The sequence below is a fragment of the Dendrobium catenatum genome, unplaced genomic scaffold (assembly GCF_001605985.2).
Source record: "Dendrobium catenatum unplaced genomic scaffold, ASM160598v2 fragScaff_scaffold_390, whole genome shotgun sequence".
NCBI lineage: Eukaryota > Viridiplantae > Streptophyta > Magnoliopsida > Asparagales > Orchidaceae > Dendrobium > Dendrobium catenatum.
Genome location: NW_021318852.1, coordinates 3,596,210 through 3,607,524, shown reverse-complemented (window position 1 = coordinate 3,607,524; position 11,315 = coordinate 3,596,210). Strand labels below are relative to the sequence as shown.

Genomic DNA, 11,315 nt, shown 5'->3' with positions numbered 1-11,315 from the left:
AACTCCGGCGGTGGTCGTGGAGGAGCTGATTCTCCTCCTTCTTCTCTTATCTTTGCTTCTGTCCCCTCTTGTGAAGAATAAGGGCTATATTTATAGTTTTTTTGAAGTGGCATAGCTCGTGAATAGGCGCGAGATCAGGGGTGAATAGGGAGTGGTTGAATTGACGGCTGATATTGAATCCTTTGATTGTGCACCGTTCATTGGATATTTGAAGGCCTTAGTGATGTTGGAATTCGGCGATCTTGGGCTCGTTGGATTTGTCTCGTCGAGCTGCTCGATTCGACTATAAGCTCGTTAAAATCGAAGACCGTTTGGTAACTCAAACTGTGGTACGAGCTTTCCAACAGCACTTCGGGCGCTTGATTTGGGCTTATTTGGGCTCGGATTGAGTTGGATTTGATGTCGTTGGGTTTGTATTTCCGAGACGCTCAGTTTGATTATAAGTTTACTGAAATCGAAGTTCAGGTGCTTACAGATTTATTTTTTGAAGTTTTCGGGTTGGTTTTGCCTCGAGATTCGTGCCCGATCAAGATAATTTTTGCATGACGTATCAATTTTATATTAGTTTTAAATAAAAAATAATTTTAAATTTATTAATTTTATCTCATTTACAATTATTTGGATTCAATTAAATTGAGGAAAATCAATTTGAATCAGGTAGAAGCTTATATCGTTACATTAAATTCATGCTCTAATCAATTTTGTTTAGAGTAGTGTCGATTTAGGCTAAATTAGGAAGTTGAGTCACCGCTACGTTAATGGGTATCCATCTAAGAGAAATCCTATGGGTTGCATCTACACTAAGTTACGAAGACCTATGCGCTAAAGATTGAATCGGGGAAATTGACCTCGAATAATGAGGTCAATAATGACAAGCAAATCATGTTTGGGGTTTGGTTCAACACTTATTTTATGTATTACTCATTGACATTCATTTGAATGAACTTGCTTTATAATGTTTGAATTTTCGTTGTGATCATGTGTTTGTTAATTTAAAGTGATGTTCCATGTCGTTTGACTTAAGTTTGGTTCCATGGTGTTCATTTTACTTTAAGCCCCTTTTTATTTGATTCAAATTCAAGTCCTATGTTTAGTTCGGATTTCAGCAGTCTCACACCATCTCCTCATTTAGGGGAAATTTTTTGGGAGCTGGGCCTTCTCACCACGCTATAAAAAGTGTGTATGGTGAGTGTTGGGTGGCATTGCGGTCGTGGGTTTTTTTAAGCCCACCGCGCTACGAAGAGAGTGCATGGGTCTTTCAAGCCACATGTTTGAAAAGCACAATTTTTTACCCACCTGCATGGCAACACATGTACCGATACTTAGGGTTGTTCCCGTCATGCTACGTAGAGTATGTACAAGGCCTACCCGCCTAGCCGCAAGCGCTGAATCGAGCTCCCTCCCACCACGCTACGAAGAACATGTATGGGTGGTCCCCTGGCACGCCGCGAGCGAGATTTGGAGTTTTTAGGGTTATGAGCCATTTATACCTGAGCGAAGTGGCGGCGATGACGAGATTGAGGCAACGGTGACGATGATCACAAAATGCAAATATTTCTTTCTTCTCTTTTCTTTTCTTTTATTTTTTATTTATTCTTTTTTTTTTTTACTTCTCCTTTCTTTGCCTTTTTTTTTTTTTTTTTTTACTTGATAATAGTAATATTAATACTAATAACAATAATAATTATTTTAAAAAAATATTAATGTAGAAAGATGGTTGTTGGGTGATTTGGGTTCAGCAGGTGGTTCGACCACTCGACAACTGAAGCTTCACGTGAGGGAGAAATTTAGGGGAATATTGGGCTGAGTAGAGGGTTTATGTTGCCTAAGTGGAGGCGAGCTCAGCTGGAACCAGGATTGGAGTAGTTGGCTTCAGGAAACAGAGAGCATGTTGGATCGATTGGCTTGTGTACGTGAGCAGCCAGTCGCCAGGTTTGGACAAGAGGAAGGGAGCACAGGTGGGATCCTTCTAAAGCACCGCAAACGAGTGTTTGCGGATTCATTGGAGATGTCCTAAGGCTTCATTTGAGACTGCTTTTTCATTGCTCCATAAATCTATATTTTAGTAAAAAATTATACTAAAAAACTACTTTAAGAAGCCTAACAATTGTGGAACATACATAATGAATTCAGATAGAGTTTGTTGATATGATAGAGAAGATTTCTGATATATAATAGTTCATGCTTAAGGAATTATTATTCATATTTAAAACAATTTCTTTGTGAAATGTCAATAAAATGAAATTAAAAAAATATATTTTTATTCTTCATATATCGATGATTAAATCTCTACTAAAATGAATAAATCTCTCTCATGAGAGGAAAAGAAGTCCAACTTGATGAAGTTTTTCCTCTCTCAAAAATAATATTATCATACGTACGTAGCACTTAAATTCAAGATCTCTTAGTTGATAGTCACAGCTCCCAACTAATATATCAAAATGAACCGTTTATATATATGTACTTCTTTAAAATCAGGTTAAATTTAGATTTTCTTAAGAAATAAATATTGACTTCATATTTAATTTAGAAATCATTGAAATTAAATTTAAGATTATTTAATCTCAATTTTAATAAATTTATAATCAAAATAGACCTAACAATAATAAAAATATTTTAATTATTGGATTCAAATTTATTTGTGAATAATATATAACTCTATTAATAAGTCAGTTTATTGAAATATTCCTATTGCTATTATTGCAAATTTAGTTAGCGTGCCTTAAATAAAAATTATTCGCAGTTGTGCAAAAAATAGTTTTAACACAGGGAAGCTATACCCTTCAATAATTTTCTACTGTAGACCGATATGATAAGAATAATAAATAAAGATACGGTACAGAACTACAGATCAAGATATATATCTCCCTTCCATCCGGCTTTAAAACAGAGGAGCTTCCCCTGTTCCTCCCCTGTTTTCCTTCTTCCCTGCTCCACAGCTAAATCAATCGGGCCAGCAACAATGGCAGAAGCCTTCCTGATAACCAAAGACCACAATGGCTTCCCTCGCGTTATCTCCATTCTCTCCTCTCTCCTCGAGCGCGTTGCCAACTGGAACGATGATCTGACTGCCACCGGCCTTCATCATTACTCTCCAGCAAGCGCGATTTCCGCCTTCTTCGGCCTTGAGAAACCAGAAATCTCCATCGCTTGCTATCTGGAACGCATATTTCGTTTTGCTCATTGCAGTACCTCCTGCTTTGTGGTTGCATACATCTACCTTGATCGTTTCCTCCTTCTTCATCCCTCAATTTCTGTCGACTCTTTTAATGTTCATCGCTTCCTTATCACTGCGGTTCTTACTGCTGTTAAGTTCATAGATGACAGGTGAGCTCTGTTTTCAGTTTTCTGTTCTCTTTTACAGTATTTTTTAAAAATTTGATATTCAAAAGAGGTTTTTTTTTTTTTGTGATTTAGAAAGCGAGATTTCGCTTTGTTTCTTTTTCATATTCTTGTTTTTAGTTTTAAGGTGGAATTTCTAAGGTTTCTAGCCATATTTTGTATCTACAATTTCTCTGCCAGCTTCTTTGTCTTCTCCAATAAAATTTTCTTGGCTGTAACAATCAAGCTGAGAAGCACACTGCATACAGCAGAGTTTTTGCTGTCTAGTGCTTGCTGAATACCTTTCATGGGTTCCTACTTTCTCAACTGTCCAACTTGACAACTATTGTGTGATTCCTACTTAACTTTTCCCACAAAAAATTTGATATTCAAAAGAGGTTTTTTTTTTTTTGTGATTTAGAATGTGAGATTTTGCTTTGTTCCTTTTTCATATTCTTGTTTTTATTTTTTTAGGTTGAATTTCTAAGGTTTTCTAGCCATATTTTGTATTTACAATTTCTCTGCAAGCTTCTTTGTCTTCTCCAATAAAATTTTCTTAGCTGTAACAATCCAGCTGAGAAACACACTGCAAACAGCAGAGTTTTTGCTGTCTACTGCTTGCTGAGTACCTTTCATGGGTTCCTACTTTCTCAACTGTCCAACTTGACAACTATTGTGCGATGCCTACTTAACTTTTCCAAAAAAAATAAAAAATCGTTTCTCTAAATTCTCATACCATTAGAGCTGAATTGAGAAAAAAACTTAATAAAAAACATAAATTTGTTTCCTTCCTTCATAGAACCGTAATAATCATGGCTTGCAAGTGGCAACCCCACCCATGCATTGTCATCCTTTTCTGTTAATGGTCCATACACAATAAGAAGAAAAATAAAAGAAAAGTTAATCCTGTAATTATCATGATAACGCTTCATAACTAATCATTGAGGTCATCAAGTAAGAGAATTTTAAAAGAAAGTAGCATTTGGCCCACTTGTTACAGGCTACTTACATGTTAGGTGCCATTGATGCTCCTCCTTAACTACAAATATCTTCAAATGAAATAAAATTAAGAAGTCATTTGCATTATAAAGAGATCATTTTAGGGATATTTAGTGATTATGTTTCTTAATTTTCTTGGTTATAGATGCTACAACAATGCATATTTTGCTAAGGTGGGAGGGATCAGTCTGGCTGAGATGAACCACTTGGAGATCGATTTCTTATTCGGTTTGCGATTCGATCTCAATGTGACACCGATCGTGTTCGGCTCTTACTGCTCAATCCTTGAGAGAGAGATGAAAATGGCTAACCCTCACACTCCTTCCAGTGTGCATTGCTTTGTTACAGAAGATGAAACCAGTAGCAGCTGCAAGCAGAAGCAACTCATTGTGTGAGAGCTGGGTCTTTTTTGTTCATAGATGAATGCAGATAGAAGACTTGTTTAGGTATGAGAACAGTTGGGCAGGTGAATGTGAAGAATGATTTTATTTGAGCCACTTCTATATTAATCTGCTATTTTATGATGGTTACCTCTGTAAGCTACAGTCGTTGAATCATGCGGTGCTTTCATTTGTTAGCTGAGCTCTAAATTTAGGTTTTGTTTGGGACGGATTTTTTACTGCTTTTTAAAATAATTTTTTAGTACAAAAATTTGGGACGGATTTAATTTTTGTAATAAAAAATTGTTTCAAAAAACAGGAAGAAATTCGTCTCAAATGAAATCTTAATCTTGATTAATAGAGTGTTGAGTAGATTAAGGAATGTTCATCTCAAATGAGAGAGGAAATAGGGCTGTTTAAAGTGATTAAAATTTGAAATTTGTACGGTGATGGCTCAAATTTTAATCAATTTAAAGTAACTAAATTTTAATGTAGAAAACCAGCTTCATAGAAAAATAAAGCAAAATCTTCTTCCACATATTTTTCTGCGATGTATCTCTATATATGAAGTATCTTTTTTGTAGTTAAAATAAAAATATATTCAAACAAAATTTGAACATAAAACACTCTTTATTAGGCCTAAGAACAGCACAAGTAAAATACTGATAGGTTGTGATATTAAGGCCGTTTATAATCCATTTGATTGTGGTAAAAAAATTTTGGAGGAACATTTTTAAGAAAATTATAAGAAAAAAATTATGTAATAATATTATGATCAAATTAAAAGAGAAACATATAATTAAGTGTTGCAGAGTTGAGGATGCTCAGGTGGACGAGTGACTTTAGTTTTAGAGATAAAATGTCAAACAAGCATATACGTGAAAAGGATGGAGTAGCTCTAATGGCAGATAGGATTAGAGAGAGTCACTTTTGATGGTTTGGTCAAATAAAACGTCAACCTTCTGATGAATCGCTAAGGGGAGTAAATGTATTAGATTTGATCTTTTTTAAAAGATTTGGTTAAAAAATATTAGAAATAACCTTATTTTATTATATTTAAATGAGAATTTGACTCTTAAGAAAATACAATGAAGAAAAAGAATTTATGTAGCCGATCCCACATAGTGTGATAAAGGCTTCATGTTATTATTGTTGCATTCTACTCAAATTTTTTATTAAAAATAGACATTAAAATTTTGATTTTTTTTTATTTACGTTTTATATAAATTATTTATACATTGCATTCATATCAGAATAATTCTAATGGCTTTAAAGTCTATTATTATTATTTTCTAATCATAACATCCTTACATTTTATTTTATTTTATTTGCATCGGTAGTTGGGCGAGACAAAGGTTTGCTGGTTCAGAGTGGCTGTGAATCTCTTTCTTTCGGCTGTTTGTGTAAGCTTTTTTAGCCCCTTTGTTTCAATATTGAGTGAACCAGCTAACATGAATAGGAATTTTTATTAGGTTCGGTGTTCTGACGTAGCTCTACGTTCGGACACCAATAACATGTCGTCACGTGCTCTTACTCTTTACCGCGCGGCCTGACGACTCAACCCGGACCGGAACCTGGTATTGCTATGTTCGCGTATTGCTAGGTATTGCTCGGTATTGCTAGGTATTGCTTGACAATAACGAGAAATACCGCTCTGTGAAGACCAATACCGAGCAATACCTAGCAAAATCGGAGTATTGCTAGGTATTGGTCTTCATAGAATGATATTTCTCGTTATTGCCGAGAAATATCGAGCAATACCCCGGTATGCACAAATCAGCCAATACATAGCAATCCCGGGTCCGGTCCGGGTCGAGTCGTCGAGCCACGAGGTAAAGAGTAAAAGCACGTGGCACCATTTTACTGACGTCCGAACGTAGAGCTACGTCAGGACACCGGACCTAATAAAAATTCTATGAATAGGCAGGCCCTCACGCATTTTTTTATATCTTTCACTTTTTATACATTAATTTTACGAAAAAGCATCAATATGTATTTAGAAACAAGAAGCAATGCAATTGGACCAAATCAGTTCAAACAAATCATTAACTGTTCATTCAAATTTGGCTTGATCCAAAAATTAAAAAAAAATGTTTAGAGAATAATTAAAGTGGGCACATTATAACTCAACCCATTATCACCATACATAACAGATTATTTTTTTTATGCTTTGATAATATTAAATTAAAGCTTCATTTTGGACAATTCTTAGTGCTTTATTTTTTAGTATGTAATCATTATTTTTGTTTGGCTAATATTTTTTTCACTGCTTTCAATAAATTTTTGTGTTGGAAATAAGCAACTTTGAAAAAGCTATTTTTTTCCACTGTAATTTTACAATCACTTTTATGAAAAAAAGTTATAGTTGCCTCAAATAGGAATTTTTAATAGGTCTGGACACTTGACGTAGCTCTACTACATCCGGACGCCAATAAAATGTCGTCATGTGCTCTTACTCTTTACCGCGCTGCCCGACGACCCGACTCGGACCGAAACCCAATATTGCTTTGTATTAGCTGATTTGTACAGACCAGGGTATTGCTAGGTTTTGCTCGTTAACGAGAAATACCATTATGTCAAGATCAATACCTAACAATACCTAGCAATACCGAGCAATACCCCGATTTTGCTAGGTATTGCTCGGTATTGGTCTTGACATAATGGTATTTCTCATTATTGTCAAGCAATAGTGCAATACCTAGCAATACACGAACATAGCAATACCGGGTTTTCGTTCCAGGTCAGGTCATCGGGCCGCGCGGTAAAGAGTAAGAGCACGTGGCGACATTTTATTGGCGTCCGGATATAGAGCTACGTCAGGTGTCCGGACCTAATAAAAATTCCTCAAATAGGCTCTAAGGTTTTGTTTGAGACATTTTTCTTACTAGTTTATTTTTTTGATTACAAACATAATTTTTATTTAGCCGTTGTTATTTCATTGCTTTCAATAATTTTTTTTCCTATGAATCTGCTTTCAATATTAGCATTTAAAAAAATTATTTTCTCTCTAATAATTATCTTTATAAAAAATTGCAGCACTTCCAAAACTATCCTAAATTTGTTATGAAGTTCCTAATTCTCAATCATTTAGGATTTTTTTTTTTCTTTTTTTTTGCAATCAATTGACAAGTACTGGTAATTCAGCACATGCCAGGGGCCAGGATATCTGGAAGAATAATATCACCAGTGTTCCAACTTTTTGATGTGCGCATCAAGATTCAATATATGCAATAATAAATGTATATCTAGATCATGTCATGCAAGTAATAAGTCTCTCTCTCTCTAAGATGCATAGAGAGAGACTTTTTTTTTTTTGACGAGGAATCGTCTGCTGCCACTTGGGCTTGGCCAGGGCGCTTGGCAGTCCGTAAACCCCGGCTAACCTACTGGGCCACCCACGCCTATGTTGTACCCGTAGCCAGTGCTTTAACGGCCCCCACTTAAGAGGCGACTGCCGCCTGAGGGAATCGAACTCGGTATGAGGGGTTCCCACCCGAATATGTCAGAGAGAGAAAATTTTGGTGTGTTTTCTTAATATGTAGCTTAAGAAAATGGAAATAAATTAATGAAGTTAAAGAACCATGTGAGGTTTGCTCATAATGCAAACAACCGAATGTGCTTTGCTGGCTTGTTCCTCCTTGTTTTTCCATCCTACCAATGGCTTATTGCATCATTCATTTTTTTATCATATTTTCATGTTAATGGCTCACAGACAGCTAATCATCTATGGGATTTAGGTCAGGGTAATTAATTACAAGGAGTTTGTCAAAAGATATGCTCTTATGGATCGCAAGTACTTATGATCTAGCTATTTGGAGATTGGGACTACCAAATTGATAATAATTTGCCCTCAAATGAAATGCTTATTAAATATCATGCAAAAAGAGTCCAAGAAATCGTGTGAATTCATTTTCGAGTCACTGGCACTTAAAATTCTACGCAATCGATATATAAATTATGATTATCGAGCAAATAGTGTAGCGATGGAATATTGGCAGCGATGACGAGAGGGCTTATCATTTTAGTATTGTACAAAAATTTTATAAGCACAAAGAGACTTAAGTTATGATCATGTCATATGATACTAAAGACTTTTAATATTGAAAAGTCATACGGAAAAAACAATGGGGTTTCACATAGTTGAAATGATTTAACTAGTGTAAGTCGTGTATTACAAATGGTGCATTTTCTCATAATTGGTGAAGAATTATTATAATATAGTAGACGGGAATTTTGGTGGATTATTTTCATGATAAAAGGTATGAGCCTTGAGGGTGTAAGAGTTGTCAATGATGACTATTTGGAGATGACGAGCATTGTCATTTGTGGCGAAAATGAGAGTAGACTTTGATAGTGATTGTAATAGTCAATATTTTGAGTCAGTCATATACTTTTTTAGGAGTCATTATAAGCCTAACTTGCAAACCGTCTTCGTCATAATATAAATATTATTGTAATTTAATTATGACTATTTTCTCTTAAATTTATGAGCAGTGTACGTAGAAAACTAACACATGTCGGTACAAAGTGGTTTCTGGACCATTAGGTGTCTACTTTTCAAATTGATTTCACCAAAGTTTTATAGACATATTGTAATGCCCAGATATCAAATTTGGAAGAATTGTCTATTTGTCATTTTAAAATATATTAGAGCTTCTATAAATCATCAATATAAATAATTATCAGTGAAGGCAATTAAAATCATATACATCAAAACATTTTTACTATTCATTCACTATAATGTTATTTACATTAGCCATGAGATTACTACAATCACTAATCGATCACAGGCTCTTGACTATAAAAGAATAAAAAAAAATGTAGAACAAAATCTAAAGAACCTTAAGATCATTATTAATATTACTACTCATGATCCTGAACATTTTCCTAACCTAAAATAATTAAAATTCATATAATGACCTGAAAATTCAGCATGTAACCAAAATCTATCAGTGTTTTCAATGCAAGTCAAAATAATTAATATGTATGTTTCAGTTATAGTTAATATCAACCATCAATTAATATGAATAAGAAAGATATCAAAATTCAATAATAAAATAAATGTGATCAATGAAATCAAAATAGATCTATCAAACTATAAGACATATGATAAATCATACTATCATCAAATAAATCATTTTAGTATGCTATAATATATTATATTAATATTGATGTCAGTATGATTTTAATTATATTATAAATCAATTAAAATGTATTATTATGTAAATGCAATCATGAATATAATATCTTTTTTTTCACCCAAATTATTGCTCAATTGGGTATCAATCTTAATCAAGCCCAACTGTCAATTAATTGGTATCGGTCAACCCCAATTATTACTCAGTTGTGTATCAGTCTTAATTAGACCCAACTAGCAACCAATTGGTATCGGTCTACCCCAATTGTTGTCTAGTTGGGCATCAGTCTTAATTAGGTCCAATTGTCGACCTATTGGTATCGATCATCATCTTTCATGTTAACAACCAACCTTTCATCTAGCCTCACTTATATACAAATGCTAGATTTTTATCAATATCATATATAAAATGTTGTAATTCATAAAATATAAAAAAAATTTACCAATTTTATCTACTATGCATTTATCTTAAAAAAACATAACTTAGAATTTAATCAGTGAAAATTCAATATATTCATGACAAAATATTTATATTGACAAGATCTATTATCACATACCAAAAGTTATGCCGATAAAGTTTTTTCAATATAAAATTATTCTTATTTTTCGATAACGGAAATACAAATTTGATCAAAAAAATATTAAAAAAAATCAAATTATTAAAATTCAAAATAGGATAATGGTTCGTTACCATGAGACTAGCAAATCACCCAACATGACTGAGTAGCAAAAATCACTCTACAATCCCGAGTTCTATTTTCTCTCCTCTAATTTGTCACTAATTTTAGTTTTGTGTTTTGGTTTAGTCAAAAATGAATGGGAAGAGGAATAAATGGCATTCGACAAATTCATTTAATGGATTAAGATTTTTGTATTAAATAATAATATAATAATTTATAATTATATATTTTAAATAATTTTTAGTATAACATTTAAATAAATTATTTTGAGGCTTCAAAAAATATAGAAAATTATCCATAAATAACCCAATTTATTTAAAAAATACTTAAGTGATTTTTCTCTGTAGCGGGAGATTTTGGTATTATCTACTTGGAAGGTGTGGTACGACAGGGGGGGTGGGCACACCAAGCCCCGACAAGCCCATCCAGGTTGCTCAGGCTAGCCGAACCCTTGCTAACAAGCCCTTTGACTCAGTAGAATACACGGATAGCAAAGGGGGGGAGGATTTCATGCCTCCCATTATGGTCCCAGAGGAGTATTATTCTATTAAGAGTTGGAATCTAAGAGGAGCTATTTAGAATGTTCATAATTGTATAATGTTAAGAAGGTTTTTAATGTTTAGGAGGTTTCCTAATTGTATTATATGTTTAAGAAAAGTTTTAAATTTTAGGAAGCATTCCTATTGTGTTTATGTTGTTTATGAAATGTTTTAATTGTTATAAAGGTTTTCCTAATTATGTTTATGCTATTTAGAAGGTTCAATTGTGTTTACTATGTGAGATATTTTAGGGAGTTTA

The 11,315-nt window shown here is 33.7% G+C and overlaps 1 protein-coding gene across 1 annotated transcript; it reads left to right on the top strand.

Moving 5' to 3' along the window:
• The first annotated feature begins 2,907 nt into the window (after positions 1 to 2,907).
• On the top strand, positions 2,908 to 4,791 carry LOC110107786 (cyclin-P4-1). Its single transcript, XM_020838164.2, has 2 exons — positions 2,908 to 3,327; positions 4,466 to 4,791. The coding sequence occupies exons 1-2, from the start codon at positions 2,963 to 2,965 to the stop codon at positions 4,713 to 4,715; spliced, it is 615 nt and encodes a 204-aa protein (XP_020693823.1). The 5' UTR covers positions 2,908 to 2,962; the 3' UTR covers positions 4,716 to 4,791.
• Positions 4,792 to 11,315: the final 6,524 nt, after the last annotated feature.